General features: G+C 43.5%; 1 protein-coding gene across 2 annotated transcripts in view; it reads left to right on the top strand.

The window, feature by feature from the left end:
* The window catches only part of UBALD2 (UBA like domain containing 2), a 65,359-nt gene that overhangs the window by 7,208 nt on the left and 38,342 nt on the right, over positions 1–19,809 (top strand). For both annotated transcript variants that reach the window (XM_085616932.1, XM_085616933.1), the window contains exon 2: positions 7,128–7,190. In XM_085616932.1, the coding sequence (XP_085473058.1) occupies positions 7,128–7,190 (63 nt within the window). The remainder of the gene's footprint in view (positions 1–7,127; positions 7,191–19,809) is intronic.

The raw sequence follows: 19,809 nt of genomic DNA, 5'->3' as shown, positions 1-19,809 counted from the left end.
GCACCTCTTAGCAGCTCATCAAGGGCGGAGGGTGTGAGGTTTGCCATCACGCTGTGCCTCTCCAATGCTGCTGGGTATCTGAGCTTTGGTGCTGCATCAGAGGATCGGAGTCAAGAAGGGAGGTGGGTGGAAGCTGTGCCAGCTTAGGGTGGTGCGACCGGTGCCGGTTAAAATTACGGACAAACGGCGTCCGTTAAAGAATCCTTCACGGACAACGGACAGACGGCCGAAATTACGGACTGTCCGTGAAATTTACGGACGGTTGGTCACCCTATTGTGGGTCGGTACTTCCTGTTCCGTTTACGGGGTAAGAGGTGCATGCGCGGGTGGACGTGGAGGGTTGTGCAATGCATGCGGCAATATTGTCTCACCTGGCAGGCTGCACTAATTACTAGACAAGCGTCACATGGGCAAATGGCCCGGTTTACCGTTGGCACACCTGATCGACGTCCCCGCTGTTGTAAACAAGGCGTCTAGAGCATTGGGGCTGGCGTACAGAAATTTCCTTTCAGCCCATAGGAAAATCCCATCCCTAGGGGAGGTTGTTTTGCACTGTATCACATGGTCCTTCCCGCTGACTCAGTTTCTCTATTATTAATTTCTTTATTGCCGCCATTCTTGTTTCTTTTTTTGGATCCCTTTGTTTATTTGGGAGGAGTATAAAATTAGCAATTCAAAACCACGGCAGGCAGAGCGGTATTTTACCTTTCTAGTAGATGATTCTGATCCTGTCTGTTTGTCGATTGCTCTTCTGTTTACACCGTACCGCTTTTTTATTTGTGAAGTATGTTCTTTAGGTCCCTCACAATTAGAACGTCGTGCTACCGGCACGTATGCGCCCTGTGAGTGAAACAAAACACTTCAGGCCTTTCCCGTTGTAGGCACTGCTCAGTTCACCTATCTTTGGCTAGTAACGAGTAAGCGTTGGGCATTTTGTTGATAATTTACAGCAGATTATTGGGTTCGGGCGACTAGACTTTTAGCTTCATCCAGGGAGATCTTCAAAAATCTCAGTTAATCTGCAAGATGTGGCTATTAGCAAAATGTACATGTCGGTTTTAATATCAATTGTGCACGAGATGCCTTAAGAAATGGAGTGAACCACGAAAAATGCCACTTGTGTACATGTAGAACTTGCATGTATGTCATCTTTTGTGTTGGTTTCTTAGATATGACGTTTATAGGTGTAGTATATGGCCTCTGTTTTTCTCTGTGTTGTCTTCTTTTATATATGGTCATATTTGCCTTTCCACATGCCAGGTTTCCACAGGGGCAGTTTAGTTTTTTGGCAAGTTGCTGTTTTTTCACTTCATAAATTGTCAGACCCTTCCTTACTTGAGGTTTGGTCATTTGGTGGTTTGAACATTATTTACATTGCCGTTCATTGGATTTCTGGCCAATACCAGGTTAGCTGATTTTGTTGTACCATCATCATTCATTCGCAGTTTCTTTCGGTACCTGCTTTACAAGGTATGTACTTTCCAGGTATCTAAAATTGGGACTTGCGTTACCCTTTGTCCCAGTTTGTGAATTGTGAGTTTTTTGTGTATGCCTTTATTGCATAGGGTTCAGGCTGGAGGAACCCTTTATTTTTGTTACGCTGACTCCATGATTGCAGCAATACATAAATTGAGAGATTCTTAATATAGTTAGTCAAGTGCTCCATGAAAGGTCTTGCCAGAAGTGGGAGACTTGGTTGGAGTGACATATTTTGGAGGTCGAGCGTGAAAATGCTGTAGTGTTAGTGCTTTAAGCATGTAGTGTATGGGTGTACTTCTGGATGTGTTCAGTATCTGGTAGATTGAGTAGTTGCAATATGACATAGAGATGAGGTGTACTGCCTTATGGGATGGGTTTTGCATCAAGGAGAAGCAAGGGTACTCTTGACATCGTGTAATACTGTGCACTGCTTTAGAGATGAGAGAAGAGTGTGAGGACATGTCCACGGGACACTTCTAACTTTACTGTAGATAGAATTGGTGAGTGACTGTGTTGGTGTATTTTAAATGTGTTCGTCCTAGAGCTTGGTGTAAAAAGCATGAAAACTCAGTATCTCGGTTGTGGAACAAGTGAGGCATGATCACGTTTTACTGCTGGTGTGGTTAGCCAGGACTCGATTAGTGGAGTGTAGATGAAGGTAAATGGGTTTGTATGCCAAGTAAAGTTGTCGCCCTGAATGTCGGTTTTTCTGGCCTGCATTGTGTCCTTTCCTCCAGCTGCAACATCAAAAGATGATGGACCGAATGCTGATCATAGTCAAACATTTACCCCAAGTCGCAGATTTGAGTTAAATCCATCATTTTTTTTGCTCACCATGCCACCCCAGTTTGGACCCAACCATATGCAAACCAGTAGTGACCCTGTTTCCCATGGGAACAGTCCAACCCGAACTGCCAGGCCAGGTCCTCCTTGAACCAGAAAAAAAGCATCTTGGGACCGGTTTCGGGGTATCACCCATCGTCAACCAGGCTAGCTAGTGAGCAGGGGACCCACGTTTGGGCATGCCCTTCCCACTTAAGGCGACTATAGCAACACAAAAAGATGATGGATGGAATGCTGAACATTGTCAAACACTCGCCTCCAGTCACAGATCTGAGTCTTGTTGTGTTTGCTATGTTAGCCCTACGTGGCCAAGTGTATGCCCAGATATGAGTCCCTTGCTTGCTGTGCCACTGGATTTAAGCCAGCCTGGCTGATGAAGGGTGTATACCGCGAAACCGGTCCCAGGATGCTTGTTTCGGTCCAGGAAGGACCTGACCTGTCATTTCGGCTTGAACTGTTCCCATGAGGAGCAGGGTCAAGACTGATTAGCATATGTCTGGGTATAATCTGGGGTGGTGTAGTGAGAAAAAGAAAGATGGATTAAACTCAGATCTCTTACTGGGGGTGAGTGGTTGAACAGTTGGGGCACTCCGTCCATCATCTTGTGTGTGCCCTTTTCCTCCAGTGGACCTGAAATGTCTGCGAGTCCATTGTAGGTGCATGTCTTGACAATGCTCGACTAGCATATATCATCAGTCTCTGCTGGCCACTTGTAGTAGAGTTTGGCTTCTGGCCTCTCTACAGACTGGCAGTTAGTTGGTAGCTGATTGTACTTGAAGGGCATGTGCTTTTGTACTTGTACACACAGTGGGCAAGTGGTTTTCTGGTTTTACCTTGTAAATTTTGACCATCTCCCATAATTATATTCAGCGTTAACAATTTCCTTTCCCCTTGCCTCCATGGTCTGAATAGTGTCATCGGGTAAAATGGGTGCTGCATAAAATAGCGCTCCCCACGTCAATTTCTTTGTGCCTTGACAGACATATCCTCCTGCATTTGTCAGCTTCTAGATCCAAAGTGAGTCAGGGCGGGTAAGGGAATAAGCGTTCCTTTTCAGCCACACCCCAAACCTCTGCAGGAAAAGTGCCAGTTTCATTTTCCTCTGTGTTGTTCTGGGTGTTCCATGTAGTGGAATACTCTGCACGCCCTCGCCTCTACTGACAGTTTAGTGGTCTTTGGGTTCTTCGTGAAGTCCAAGTGAAATTCACATTACTTACTCGATGGAATCCAGAGCAAAGCAAGCTTTCTTTTAAGTTGAAAATGGCACTCAACCCCACGTGGATGAATCTCCATAGGCTCCATTCCCATGTTTTTGTTAGGAAGGGTGAATAAACTACGTCGTACGAGACCTCCCACTGCCATACCCAGAGGCTTATTTTAGTGTGATGTGGGATTGAGTCTTAGAATTCCCGACCTTCAACTCAGTATACCCAAATAAAAAGCTGGTGATGCATCGAGCAGTGATTATGGGAGTGACCGATTGGCATTGGTAAGGCGTGCCAGTGGGAGTGAAAGATATTTAGAATTGCAAACAACATTCTTGGAGCTTTTCAAATATTCCCAAGCATTGAGAAGTACTGGCAATAGACCTAAGTTGAACACCTGCCAGGAAAACTCACCTGCAGGTAACAATTCGCAGTGATCTAGTTCAGGCGGCTGAGTGTCTGCTGCAGATCAAAGATTCCAGTGCCAGTAACATAGCTTTGTGGGCTAATGTTTGAGGTGCCAAGTGCGTGTGAATGCTCAAGGTTGTTTGTATAATATTGATACATTGTGTATGGAACCACTTAACTCTGAAATGCATGGTTATGATGTGAGGAGCATTTCAAGCTTGAGGTTCTGAACATGAAATAGCTTCCCAGCAATAACAAATATCTTCATATGTTACAAAAGTGACTTTATAAAAATAAAAAGGGCAAAGCTGTTGTGTTTTTTTTTTTTTTTTGCCAAAATAGGTCAGCAAGTCCAGTACTGTCTTGCTAAAATTCAGAGGCAGGTGAGCAGATCGAGGATAGGGATTAAAATAAGTGAAGGATGTTATTTTTTTCCCTAGTATCCCAGTCTGAAAAAACGAGCATTGACAAAGCCAGTAGGTCTGGTATTAGTTGCAGCATTTTGAATTAGTCAATGCTTGATTTGTTTTGTTATTCTTTGTGCAGAACTTTATCGAGGAAGCTGGAGGGCCCTCGTCAATCAACAAAAAATCTCAAAAAGCAAAAATGTTTGTTCTCAAAAAGCTCACATTGCCATAATAGGCCCTGACACTGAAGGGGACTACTTTGTGTGTAGGTGTGCTCCTTCTAAAATGGTAGAATGGACTCACTCACAGTGGTTAGCTAATGACCGAAGTTGACGGACCTATTGCCCCATGCTATATGCTGTAGTGAGTGGAAGAAAAATGTATATGACACAATAGATTGGCTGAAAGTCCCTACAGGTAAGTGTATTACGCATATCATTTTATTACCTTGCTGTCGTCCTCATCATCGTTAAGAGATGTATACATTGATAATCTAGGAGCCCTGCTTGTTCGCTCAAAAAACAAACAAGTGAAAACGTTTTGTTTTGAGCAAGAACATTTTTTTTAATTATAGTTTACATCAGGTTTGAGAGCCATCATGTCTCACTGCATGTTAATTTCATGTGGTGTATGTAAAGGAGGAGAATGAGTTAGTTATTCTAAAAACAAGGACATCACTCGTTCAGGGGCATTGTGCCATGTCGGGATTTGGGGGCCAGTTTGGACGATTCTGAGCCACTGGAGCCCCTTCAAATGTGTCCATCGCGGAGGAGCCAAGGTAAAAGATAGATCTGTTTTTAGCATGGTGTGTGGCAGCTTTGTCTCATTTACTAGAACCTGTAAGTAAGTAGCCATGGTTAAAGGCTTGTGTTAAGAAGGTTTCTAAAGAACTCTGCGCATGTCCAAACCCTTTCCTGTGTGATAATATTGGCCATACAAACGTCCCATGTGTGTTGTACGGTAACCCTACACCTTACCGTGTGAGCTCCAGGGTTGTGTTTGTTAGTCCTGCAATTAAAAAGGTGTCCATTATTTTGGTTGGTGTTTTTGACTTCCCTCCTTAGAGAAAGGGCCAAGGCTCATTTGTATACATTCGATCGGTGAGTCCTCGGCGTATGTTTTTAAAATGTAAACAGAACTCGCATTGGCTGAAGCTTTAGCTGTGCAGGCAAAAAACAAACTAAACTGTAATGCAAGCCGGCTGTATCGTCAGGGGCGAGCAAAGCGGCGCTGCAGTATTTACAACCTCTGACCAAGAATTGTTTTGTGCGGACCATATGTCAGCTTGACGGCGCCTGCAGCGCTTCCCTCCTCCTGGGATAGAAACCAGGTCCGTTTATGATGTGGAGAAGTAACTTCAGGGCAGGAGAGATGGATGACAAGTATGGGACGTCTGCGTATTTCACTAGACTTTAGCGTCCTAGACATGCAGGTGACAGGCGGCTGAACAGTGGCATAGATTGTTGGGGAATACGGGGACAGTGCTTAACATAGTGTTACAATGGGGCTCATTCGTTAACTAGGGGTGCACCTGACCCCGGGAAAATATCCGAATGCTCTTTAGTTGAACTCGTAGAAATATGGCGAAGACGTCTACTGGCCAGTTGTGGTTCCTAGAACCCAGGGACGTAATTTTGCTTTTAACACAACACCACATTGTGCAATTCGGTATAAATCACTTCCAACAGTGACTGACCACTGTAAATGTGGGCAAAACAGTATGTCATTGGCTAAGCATCAAAGCAACGTGCGCTACAGTGAACTATGAACAATGAGTTGCAATCCAGTGTTTGGTGTGCCTTTTCTGCATACATAAGACTTAATCGTAAAGCTTTGTATTTTTCTGACTACATGTTTATGAAACCAGTAAGATAAGTCAACAAGTTAATTGATATTTCAGAGATTGGTGTACTGCAGATCTGAAGTGGTGGTGGGTGTAGCCTTGCTTTCTTAGGAGCTCTTTAAATTGAAATTAAACCAGCACGTTTGTTAATAGGAACACGTTTGTTTGTTGTTGTAGCAAAAGCCAAGTTACTAAGCACGTTTTGTAAATCACAACTTGGGTTTAATGCTCCTTTTGGTGGTTTCTTTGTACACCCACGTGTTCGATCGCACTACTCGATGGGATTCTTGCGTTGTATCACGATGCTGTTTTTTGTTGTTGTTGTTTTTTTATGCTGCGAGCACAAATGAAAAGCTTTAAGATGCATTATAGTAGTTATAGGGGAAATTAACATATTTTTCACAATAATTTACTGAAATGTCTATTCCCATTTCTGAAATACGTGGCAATTAGATTTGGACATTTGCAGCTTCGAGCTTCTCGGTGAATGTTTATCTGGTTCACAAACCAGTCGCCCAGGGCTCGGTCACAAAGACAGTTACACATTTTATTATCCTGCATTGTGTTAAACCTGGATAGGCGGGAGTCTGAAACGTATTTTTTTTTAAGTGGACCAGCTCATTGTGATATTAAAAATAAATATTGTATTATGAACTATGCCTACAGATTGGCGATGATTATCTCATGGAATTGGATTTCTTTGATAAATTATAAATTTGTTGGTCCAGTAAAACTAATTATTTTCCTTTTGTGTATGTTTATCAACCACGAACAAACCATGTAAGTAAATGGTCTTGCATAGGTATACATGTACACCCTGCTGCGTTGGTTGTGACCCTATTTAAAGCTATGAGGTTTAGATAAGAGTCTCTGGGTGTTGTGAAATATTGTCTCATCGCCTTCTTTTTTCTCCAACCTCCCTCCCCCCGTGCTTTTTCGCAGACTGCCCTGAGCACATTTTTCCAAGAAACGAACATTCCCACCAACCAGCATCATCATCAGATGGTAAGTTACCCTCCAGGGACCCCTTGTGTGACGGCTGTGTGGGGGTGGGCTGCTGATTTGCTGATGTAGCAGTGGAGTATGTTCAGCGGGATGTCACCACTGTTCCCCTCCCCCAGCCGCTGTCTGTGGTGTGGTGGAATGCCCACATGCTCTGTCTGCGCGAGATGTTTGTGTTTTGATGCAGCCTGCTGTGGGGGAGGGCTCTCTGGCAGGAATGTGCTTTTGTGTTCAAGGCTGTTAGCCCCGTGAAAGCCATGTTGAGGCAGATGGAGCGCTCCCAGGCAGCAGCAGCAGACACTACAATTCCACAGCCAGAAATGGAAGCGCGCCTCTCCTTCCTCGTGTTCCTGTGAGATGTGGCGGCGGGCCAGCGTCGTCCAGAATCGAGGTTTTTCCAGTGAACATTGCCTCGCTGTTCGCTAGCAGCACTTCTGGTGTTTCCGAGCGGCGTGGTAGTGGTTTACCCCCGCCTAGAACCTTACATACCCCCACCCGGCATTAATGTGCAGAAGAGGGCATTGTTTTTCCAGATCAAACGCTGTTTTCGTAGACGTGTCACCTGCCTTCCCTCAGCAGCGACACACCGTTGTTTTTTATTGGTTATATATAGCCTCAATAGGCATGGATAAATATTCTGGTCAATAAAAGCTAAATACAATATTAGAACACGCATACTTGTACATTCGATTAAAACAATCGCATCTCGTCTACGGAGTAAAAACAATCCCAGATGATTGATCAGCAAATGATTCTACAACTGGACAGATGTCACCGTAATAAGTTAGATCCGGGGACCTGTTTGTTTATGACGGAATTAGAAATTATGAACCACTGGGCTCGAACCTTTCGAAGAATCGTGCAGTATCGTTGCTCACATGAAACAAGTATTGGCAAAGCCAATAGGTCTCACCCCTCGGAGAGGTTTTGACAATGGGGTGGGGGGTGAGGTTAACGGGGGAGGATGGGTGCATAACGGGATGATTAGAAAATGGCACTATGAAGCGGCCAGTGTTGGTTGCTTCACAGCGCGTTTTAGGTCCAGATAGCAGAGACGGGGGAGGGGGTGGAAATTGAGTACAACAGACGGAAATGAGACCGTGGGAAGGAGGGAAAAAGCAAGATAGGAGAAGAGGGGAGGAGAGAAATACCGCAAGAGGGATAAGGGAGAAATGGAGAGAGAGATTTGAAGTGTATGAAAGAAAGCTAAATTATAGGATACAGATTGCAACAAAAAGAGCATAATGGCAGCGTTATGCAAAGACAGATACACGGTTCGGTGGAAGGGGGAGAAGAAACGGACGGGATGGAGGGTGGGAGGGGAGAAGAAACGGGGGTGGGTTGGGGATAAGTTAAATAAGTTAACAAAAAAAAAAATAGGGGGCTATGGGGAAGGTTGCATAGAATAACGACCATGATGCGAACGAATGGTAAGATATGGGTGGGTGATACGCCCATTATTAGACACACAAGTCTTGCCAGTGAGAGCACGTGCCAGTGCATGCTTTCGCAAGCTCTATCCAAACAGGGTCCCATAAATATACTCCAGCGATATTGCAAAGCGTACATGCAAGGGAAGTATGAAAGACATGAGTATTTTCAGACGGTGATTGTAAGAAGTCAATAATAATTCTAGAATAGTCGTAAGTGACCAGACGGGAGTTTATCATGGACTCCGGTATTGCAACATTGACTTGGACCTTTTCTGTATGTTGATATCTCTATATTTAGGGATTGCTACTTATGACTATTCTAGAATTGTTGACTTCTTGCCATCACCGTCTGAACATAACGGTGTCTACCTATTTCTTTTATCTGAGCAGACCGCCATTGCCGAATAAATCACGTTCTTGTGATAATACAGAGGTTTGGGCACACCTTTTGGAAGCACTGCGTCCGATACGCACAAAGCTAGCATACTAATTGGCTATTGACGCAGTCTTTAGACTTCTAAGCCTTGAAAAAGTCACTGTGACAAAACACCTGTTGGCTGTTTCTGAAGAAAAGGAATTTGTAACCCATGACTGTACCAAAGTCTACAACTTTTCCATACGGATAACACATTATATTTTGTTTTGAAAAGACAAGTCCTTACCTCATTTAAATTTTCAATACTGTTGGAGTGCTTGGGTTTTCTGGAACAATATTTATGTACATTCTGTGTCTTTCAGATCCAGTGTGCAATATTACACCTTGGGTAGTAGGGTGTTCATAACCTGATGGCACCATACCTTTCTACTGTTAATAGTGTTTTATACTGTACTCACAATGGACATTGTTCTTCTTTGTATATGAAGTGCGAATAATGAAACCACTACTACTCCCGTTTTTTAATATCTACAATAGCAATTCAAAGCAACCTGCCTACTTCTGTCACTCTGGCGAATGAGGTGAGAGAGGACCCACGTCTTACATGCGAAAACCTACGACATCTCATTACAGGCTCATGTAAGGAAGTGGCAGCAGCAGCGTAGGTTCAGAAAATTTAGAAATGCTGCCAGAGTCATCCTAGTTCGATACAGACTGCACTTTGCTACGAAATGAGCTGTGCTCGTTTACAACAGAATATATTCTGCTCATGTGGTGTTGCAAAATTCTTAAAGAAATATGCGCTCCAAGAAAGAAGCGTGTATGTTCAAATTTGCAGTAACAATTCAGGCTTTTATCGTGCCTACATAACCAGGAAAAAGTTCCAAAAGTTAAAATGTGCCATCACAAGAATCCAGGCTGCTGTGAGGATGAGGCAAGGACAGCATAATTACAGAGCTCTAAAGAAAGCGGGAAGCTTGTATTCGTTTGCAGGCTGCATTGATGGGGCATTTGATCAGGAAACAAATGCACCAGTGGAAGAAATCTGCAACTATCCTTCGAGCCCAGTATTGGATGTCCTGTCAGAGACCGCTCTACCTCGGACTCTGCAGTGCAGCTATTGTGATTCAGTGTAATTTATTCACAGCTTTACCAGAGACAGAAGTTCTTGAAAATCAGAGCATCTGCAGTCAAGCAGCATACCGAGGATACAGTTTACGGAAAGCTCTTAAAATGAAAGCCAGTGCAGCACTGAAAATTCAGACTGTTTTTAGAGCTTATTGTGTTCAGAAAAATTGTCTTAAATTTGACAACATGCCTTACAATTCAGAGGTTTACTAGGTCTACCTTATTTCCAAAGGACGATGACTGCCTTTCTTAAAGGTGATGAAGGCTGCAATTTGCCTACAAGCAGCTTACTGTGGCTAGGCTGTCCATAGCAAATCCAAGAGCAACGTACTGCTGCTGTGGTGCTTCAGTCCTACAAGAAGGCTGTGGCTCAAAAACAGTTTGCTTGCACTTAATAAAGATTCATTAATTTTCCCCCTGTTAAGCGAACATGCCAGAGGTTACTCATTACACTACTGCTGAACTGGCGAGCAGATGTTGTGTAAGGGCCAGAGCTGTTGATGATGGAACTGGGGAACCTGGTCCGAGTCTTGGTGTTGACTCAACATCCTGTGATTCTGTGCAAATCGCTTAATTGCCCCATGCGTTTTTTTTGTTTTTGTTTTTTGTTGTTGAATGAACCTTGTGAAATGTAACTGCTGTTCATGTAAAGCACATACCTTCAGGTCGAGTTCATGCTACATAAAACAGAAGAAAAAATATAAGTACAGGGTTTAACACAGACGTAAAAAACACACAATTGTTGGACGGAATGCAGAACAAATCAAAACATTCCCCGCCCCCCCAGTCAAGAGATATGGGTTAAATCCATCATTCTTTTGCTCACCATGCCACCCCAGTTTAGACCTGCCCATATGCAAATCATTCTTGACCCTGTGCCTCATGGGAACAGTCCAGCCCGAACTGCCAAGCCAGGTCCTCCCTGGACCGGAAACAAGCATCCTAGGACCGGTTTCGGGGTTTCACCCCCTTCAGCCAGGATAGCTTGATTCCAGTGGCACAGAGAGGCAGGTCTCCCGTCTGGGCATACCTGGCGCACTTAGGGCGAGAAAGCAAAAGACTGGGGTCAAACTGGAATGGCATGGTGAGCAAAAAAAATATGGATTTAGGCCCGTATATCTGTACTGGGGTGAATGTATGACATTGTTCTGCATTCTGTCCATCAACTGTTGTTTTTGCATTTAACACAGACGTTACATTACAAAACTAGTAAAGTTTGCCAAAATGAAGTAATGCATCACTAGCCCTTCCGACAGCGTATGACACCACACCATAGATCTCTCAAGACGTGATACAGAGCCTACCATTGGGAGAAAACTGATAAAGATTTCATTGATTTGAATACATTTTGACATTTCCCCAAAGTATTGGAGCAGTAAATATTACCTTGTCATCCGCACAGAAAACAGCAAATATTTTTTAATATTCTTTTAATATCAAGTTGAAATCATGAAAAGAATAGCCGATGGTGTGCTGGGTCAAGTTTTAGCTTCAGGTATACATATGTGCCCTCCCAGGTTGTGTAAGATAAATGGTGTTAGGAAAGTCGGGCAAATGTGGCAAACATAAAAATAAACAAATTTAGTCAATTTTGTGGAATGCACAGAGCTGCTAAAACAATATTGAAGACGTGATGAGAAGAAATTGAGAGGGGGTAAGGATAGCTTAAAAAAAAAGCTATTTACGAGCTGTGGCGTAGACCACATCATCGTGCATAAATGGTACCTGAATTTCAGTGGGAGCAGCAGGAAAGGAAGTGGCCAGGGCTGCCGACTTTGGAGCTGGAGAACCGGGTTCAAGTCTCTGCGTGGGCTCAACATCTTATGATTCAGCCATGCAGCACATTATGCTGGGTGCTACAACATCTACTGATACTTCACGTACCACTGGTGAATGGCCACACATACCCAAGTGTGGGCTTCGTGCTATTAAATGAAAATATGATAGTCTTTCCAAAATAAAAAAAAGTGTATTTATTTAACAAAGACACTTTGACACTAATGGGCACTTTTAGCACTACATTGAGAAGTACCTATTTAGCGTGATATTTTTGTGCAACTGGTAGTGTTTTCTGTTTTTTGTACAACTGCTAGTCTGAACTTGTATATCTGGAAGTGCTTTCATATACGATAATGAAGAAAGACTTTTAGTGAAATAAGATTTAACAAAGGCATGTTAAATCATTTTATATTAAATACCCAACACCCAAAACCCTAAAATTTAAAAACTGAACAATCACATTAATTTCTTTCATGTGCCTCATACTCGCCCGCTGTGCATAAATAACAGCCATTGTACTGCCCCAGTGATGGCTCGCTCCATTTCAAATTACATAAGTGCAGGTACTTCATGTCTGCCATTTAAAGCAATGCCACTGTAGGAATGACAGGCTAGTTTATCCACTTAGCTTTTTTTTTACCTATATTTTATTGATTTTAAGCAAAGTACAAACGAACATACAGTGCAAGTTAACAGTGCCACACACACTTTCACTGCAACTTACGGAGCAGAGGCAGTGACAGACAAATGGAATACAGTATTCTCAAGCAAGAAAATGTACCAGCCCAACCAAAGTCAAAGCAGTTTGTGTGTATAACCAATGCTATGAGTCGAGCATTATACAAGGAAGCACCAGTACACATTTGGTCATCAGAAAATTGATGTGAGTATTCACCCTGCACATAATCAGCCCTCTGTCTCAGAACCACTCTCTGAGCTCAAATCACGATCATCCTGCAACATATTCATCAATTGAGCCCACAAAATTATGGCATCAGCTGCCCCTTCATCAGCACAAGATACTCATGTGGTGTTCCTCTGCCGCTCCCCATTCCAAGAGACCTCGCAACCAATGGTCCAAGAGAGGGGCCCTTGTACCCATCCACCCAGTTGCCACCAGCTTCTTCGCCAATAATAGGGTCAACTAGGCAAGTCTGTAAGGGTTTTGCATCCTATAGGGCGCAACACCCCTCACAACAAGCATGCTAGTGGCATCAATGGTATCCTAATCCCTGTGAAGTTCCTTTGCGTGGCACTACCTGTCCCCAAAAATCCAGGACCCTTTCAAAGTGTATGAAGGTGGCCCCAATCTCACCACAACACCCATACTTAGCTCCTTTAGTGGGATCTGTTTAATTCAGACTGCATGGAGTGACATAGGTATGGTGCAGAAAATGAAAATGTAGTAGCTTAAATCTGTTGTTGCAGGACACAGTACGCACATGTCCAGATGCACTCTCCCCCCCCCCCCCCCCCCCCCCCCACCATCTGAATCTGAGATTGGCACTTTTCATTTCATTTCATTCTCATATCTCTTTCCCAGGCCCCACGTTCTGAAAAGTGTCGAAGTGGCATGCCATTTCTAAGAGTCTTGTAAAAGAGGGTAAGTGACATCCCTCTCCCCACCCAATAAGACCATCAAGTACCCCATGGCCACAGCCCCACTGCGAAATCCGTCAGGAGTTCCTTTGCTACACTCCCTAATTTAGCATAATGTAAGAAGTGGGCTGGTCCAAGCCCGAAAGAGTCCTGAGCATCCTGGAAAATGAGTGTCTCCGGGGTATGATCCATATAGCTTTAGGATAACACCGGTAGCGAGAAACACAGCTTAAATATTCTGCTTTTAGAGTAACAGTCCCCAAAATCTCCAATGCTATTCTTACAGTACACTTTTGCGTGTTTCTTAAACAGTGGTGAGTTTGGGTTGAGCTCTCAAGGCAAAAGCAATCAATAGCATTCAGGGGCAGAAGGACCGAGTCTCCTGTACCCCCCTCCCCCACCCCTGCCCCCCATGTAGTTTGGTTTTATGAATTTTTGAGAGTTATTTTTATTCTTACCAGTCTTTTGCCCCTAAAGTCTGGTTTGTCCTAGGGGACAATCATGCGGCTATAGGCATATAGTAGATGTGCACATTAGTATTTTGCATATACAAAATGTATGGTTCGCTTCTCACCAAATATAAACTGATACAAATGGATTTCCACCCAGCTTGTCTTCCAATTGTTTCTTGGAAAAATATATGCTCGATTTAAAGTTGCTACCATGTATATCGATAGGAAGTTGTGCAAATAGTGCAAAAAAAAACCCTTTCATTTTTTGCCCCTAGGTAAACCAATTTTGTTGGAAAAGATTGTTCCCAATACATAGTTTTTGATTTTGATTGTATAAGCTGCTGATGGCTTTGTGAACTGTCATTGATCCTGGAAAACCACCCGGTGTACCCTTTGCTGCTGGTCGTTTGGGCTGTGTGTTTTCTTCTGTTGAGGATCAGCCTATTGCCACCACAGAGATTAAATGAAAATATTATTATCCTATCTTTCTGAATCGTGAACTTGGCATTGTGCCATCGGTGTGACACAACAGAACAGTTGGGAATGGCTCCTGCAGCAGCAGGTCTTTATCAATTATGGTTGGCCGTTGCCTTGAGTTCATGCCAGGGTTTCTAGTGGTGTAGCGTGTTGTGCTCTACGGAAAAACCGATGCAAAAAGGGAAAGTAATAGAATTTGCAGAATTTAGCCAAAGTGTTCCCATAGTATTAGTTCAATAAAGACCGCTGCTTACAAAGGTTTCTTTTCATAGCGATCTACTCAAAAAAGCTTTGCTGTGGTGTTTGAACTGTGTTGATAGTTCCACTTTGTCTAGTGGCAGTAACTAAGGAGGTGTGGATTGTGTGGTCCCTTCTCCTTGAACTCATGGGCTCAGGGGGAAGACTTATCTTTGAAGTGCCCTTTCAAGTGGTAAGGTTGGTGTGGCAGCTGTCAGGGACTTCACCCAACCCACATTGGTAATGGATCAGCTCCAAGTGGGACAATGTGTGAATATGCTAATGGCATACCCAGTAATTTATTTAACCCTTTCATGTGTTGAATGTTATTCTGAAAGTTGAAAACTAAGCATGTTTCTGTTGTATGTTTACTGCGCTGTCATACTGGTGTTTGGATGGGCGCTATTTGTTGGATTTTTTTCGGTGTTTGGGAATACTTTTTCTGTGGACTTGAGCTTTTGCTAGTTTCCTTACTCATAAATGCAAACATTAACCCTTTTTTTCCCTAGAAGTCTTTGTAGTTTGATTTTAACCAGCAAATTGAAACGCCCTATATCTCAATATAGCTTCTCCAGCTTCACTCGCCGTTGCAGTACTTTTCATATGGAGGTGTTTTGTCTTGCACCTGTACGCAGTTGCTCCCAGGTCCCCATGAAAGAAGTATTAAAAATCTTTAAAATCCTCCTCCCAACCAACAGACCTTTGCATTGCATAAGGCATGGGTCACCATCCTTTCCTGTAATAGGAGACACTTATGTTATGTTATAGTGGATTTATAACGCGCATACATACTCAAGAGTGTCCTGGCGTGGATAGTAACCGTGACCTACTCTCTATTTGGGGCCAATAAGGTTGAGGTCCACAGGTTACAGAGAGTCCAGACCGCTGCGGCTAGAATGTTGGTAGGTCTACGTAGATCTAGCTCTGCCTCGGATGCAATTCGAAGACTACACTGGTTGCCTATGGAAAGACGTATAGAGTTCAAGGCACTTTGTGTGGTCTTCAAGGCATGGAAGCTGGCTTCTCCACAGATATTAACAGACCTGATCCAGCCTTATGAGCCCACGCGCCAACTTCGATCTTCTAGCCAAAACCTGTTGAAGGTGCCACGGGTTAAGAAAACCAGGGCAGGCGGTAGATCTTTTAGGTATAAGGCAGCCAGGCTGTGGAATTCTCTCCCAGCATTTATTCGTGGTCTAAGGGATTATCTGCCTTTCAGGAAGGCCCTTAAGACCCATCTCTTCCCCAAAGTCTAATCTGTGTTGGAAGGTGTCTTGTAGGCTTAGTCCTTGTCAGGAGCGCCGGGACGCCCCTTTGTTGGGGCAGCTGTTGCGCTATATAAATTGTTATAACATAACATAACCTAGTGGAGCGAAGAATTTAAATCGGCTGATTTAAAAAAGGAAGGTTCTGAGTCCACTCAGTCCCTGTCCTGACCTTCTCCCCCCCTTGATACTCCTATGGATTGGTAGGGTCCCCCTTCTAGGGGAGCACGTGCTGCTGTTTTCGATTGTGGGTTGCCTTGTGGTTTGATTTTTTGTTGTTATTTATGTTAAAAAGAAACCGTTATGTGGGGTCCGGATGGTGTGGCCATCAACGCTGCTAACTCCTGTACGTTTCCCTTTGCCGCAGCATGCGTTCTACTGTGTGTATCATATGCTCCTCTTGTTCGCTAGCGGCCGGCCTGAAGGTTGTAGGCCCATCTTTGTATATTCTTTGAACTTTGTAATAAACGGTTTCAAAAAAAAAAAAAAAAGGTTTTAAGTTGTTTTTTTTAAAAAGTCTGAAGTCCTGAATATACCGTAATTCCAATGGAAGGGAGTTCCATGCTGTAGCTGCTTTAACGGAGAGGGATTGACCCCCCAGCCGCGTCCTGTGGAATCGGGGGATCGCCATCCGTCGTTGGGTGGCTGAGCGCAAAGATCTGCTGGGGACATAGAAAGCAAAGCGCTTCCTGATATATATTGGTCCAAGACCGTGCAGGGCTCTATGAGCCAGAGTGAGGGCTTTAAATTGCACTCTGTGGGCCGCAGGAAGCCAATGCAGGTCTCGTAAATGTTGTCTTATGCTTGATCTTCCAGGGATGTTAAACAGAAGTCTAGCCGCGGCATTCTGTATGGTCTGCAATTTTTTTAACAGATATCCAGGGATGCCAATGTACAGAGCATTGGCATAGTCAATGCGGGAGAGAATGAGAGCACGGGCGACCATTTCCTTGGCTGGCCTCGGAAGCATGGGGAAGAACCTTCTTAATGATTTAAGAGTGCCAAAGCAAACTCCAGTGAGTTTCTTGATTTGCACCGAAAACTGAAGGTCCTCTCCAAACCAGACCCCTAAGTTCTTTGCTGGATCGCCCTCTGAGTTGGGTCGAGGGAAGTCTGGTGGCCACAAGGTTTCTCTAAAGGCAGGCGGAAACTGACCATACAGAAGGACCTCCAACTTGTCCTCGTTGCACTTCAGTTGGGCATGTGGAAGCCACTTGAACACAGACGAGAGACATTTCTGGGCAGTTTCTGTCGACAAGTCGGAGTCCTTCCAGGTAAATAGGAGCTGGGTGTCATCGGCGTAAGCTATTATTTTTGCTCCCAGCTCCTCTGCCAGAAAAATCAAAGGAGTCAGATAGATATTAAAAAGCAGAGGGCTCAAGGTAGAACCCTGTGGGACTCCGGTAGACATTTTCCTGGCAGCCGATGAAAAAGAATGGACTCAGCATCCAGACCTGCTGAGTCCGCTCTTCCAGAAAGAATTTCATCCACTCCCAGGCGGTGCCAACAATGCCAATGTTTGAGAGTTGCCTTATGTTCAATGAAACTCCTCAAGATTTACTAATATTATTAGAGTTGTAATAATGACAATATCAGACAAGATTACAATCATGGTCTGCATGTGCAAAATTATCAACAGTCACCTTAGTGCATCAGGCATGGTTGCCTGCAGTAATGTAAAAATAAAAAAGTCTTTGTCAGTATGGAATGTCTTTATATGGATAATGCATAACCGACATAGCTACAGTGCTTCTGGCACCAAGGTAATAACATTTGTAAAAATTCTCAGTAATGCCACATGGTTTATCACTCATAAATTAGCCTTAAATCTATTTTGGAAATTCAGACATTCTTATCTAACTATTTGCTTATATGTTCTGAAAATAAAGAAATGTTCGTCCCAAATATACACTCGATTTTGGTAAACGTATGTTAATTAAACCAAGTATAACCTAATTTGTAGGCTAGACCGCACACAGGAGAGTTACTTACATGTAGCTGTAGAGCTACCAATAGCTCATAAACTACTCATTAGGTAAGCCTAGCATAAGGCCTGCGCTTATCACCTTATTCAAAAACTCCTCCCTGATTAAGGGAATCTACCCAGCAGGTCAGACAAGCTAATGAAAAAAAACTGATTGTGATTAGCGTATTAAACTAGTGATTGATATCGTGTGGTCTTTGGGAGCCTTTTCAGGGGGTCCGTGACTGTTTATGAAATTTACTATTAGCAGATTAGTGCAGTATATACAGTTAAAAAAGCTAAATGTAAACTGAATTTTAAAACCCTTTGTAAATGTGCAGGAATTTGATATTGACTGTTAAAATGGAAGTTGATATCCTTAGCTTGACTTTTTGGTGCAGTAAAAGTACAGCAGACAGTAGTATGGATAATTGGTGGCTTCAGTAGAAGCACTAGTATGTACCAACAAAAAGAGAGTATGTAATTAGGAGCAAAAAAGACAAAGCAATGTGCTAGAGTCTAGCATAGCGCTTAGTCTTTTGTAAACAATATGAAGAGCTCTAAGCTGCTCGTTAAAATGTACACTTTTGTGTGTATTTTTATTTGTGAATTGAATTTTTTTTTTTGTTTTGATGTATACTTGTTTTTATATTTTTTTTTGTTTTTAGGTAAAATTGTAGAAGGTGCTTCGGCTGGGGTTACCTACTTTCAATAGTGATTAAGTGGGCATTCACAGAAGTAAAAAAAAAAAAAAGTAAGGACCACTGTCCTAAACCTAGTAAAAAGGCAGTTATCGCCTGGTTCATGTGCTGTGTGGAACAAAATGATTTCTTCTCAAACTTCAGTCAGGATTACTTCCCAATCACAGAATGGAAGCTACCTTCCTAAACATCCAACATTAACATACACACTGTTAAAGACTGCATGGAGCACTTATCCTACTAGACCTTTCTCCAGTCTTTCACACCATTGCCCACAGCACTGCCAAAAAATATCTGAACATCGCGATGGAGACCCCTCATAGGTGTGATTTTAAAATGTTTGTTTCACACCTGGTCAGACTGCCATCATTGTGTTGGAAGTAATCAGCATCATATGGAGTGCCACGGGGGTTGACGCAGTCTCCTAATTCTCTGATTCTCTACATGGCAGGTCATAAAAGGTGAGAACTTAGTAAGTAATTGACACTAGTACCCACCACAAACTGATGGGGGGTGAGGTCACCAGTAAAGCAACGACTGTCTAATACATGTACAGGAAATCTCACTGCTGGCATTGTCTAAATTCTGCTTTGACAAACTGTACTGACCAACTGTTTTGGAGAGCTGCAGCAGAGTTCCCCATGCTGCCCAATAGTGCACGCTTCAGAGGAAAACAGGTTGCCCTGACTGTAACCTTGGCTTGCTTTTGGTAACTTGGCCTGCGCTACTGGGATTCAAAGACGTGTAAGGGATTAAAGAGGAGAGAGGCCCCCATATCGGCGAACGTACTACTTCCTGTCGCTCTCGCTGGGACACCCTTATTCTGATAGACACTGACTCTATAGAGCTGTATTTGTCACCCCGAGTGGGACGGGTATGCTCAAACGTGAGTCCTCTGCTCTCCATGCCACTGGAATCAAGCTATCCTGGCTGAAGAGGGGTGAAACCCCGAAACCGGTCCTAGGATGCTTGTTTCCAATCCAGGGAGGACCTGGCCTGGCAGTTCGGGCTGGACTGTTCCCATTTGGCACAGGGACAAGACTGAATTGCATATGGCTGGGTCCAAACTGGAATGGCATTGTGAGCAAAAAAACGATGGATTTAGGCCAAGATCTCTGTACTGGGGTGAATGTATGACATTGTTCTGCATTCTGTCCATCAATTGTTCTTTTTGCAAGTGGTGTCCCCTACATGGCTGGAGAGTGGGATCTT

Source organism: Triturus cristatus, chromosome 7, assembly GCF_964204655.1.
Source record: "Triturus cristatus chromosome 7, aTriCri1.1, whole genome shotgun sequence".
NCBI classification, from domain to species: Eukaryota; Metazoa; Chordata; class Amphibia; order Caudata; family Salamandridae; genus Triturus; species Triturus cristatus.
The sequence above is the reverse complement of the archived record's forward strand: the minus strand, read 5'-3'. Positions and strand labels throughout refer to the sequence as shown.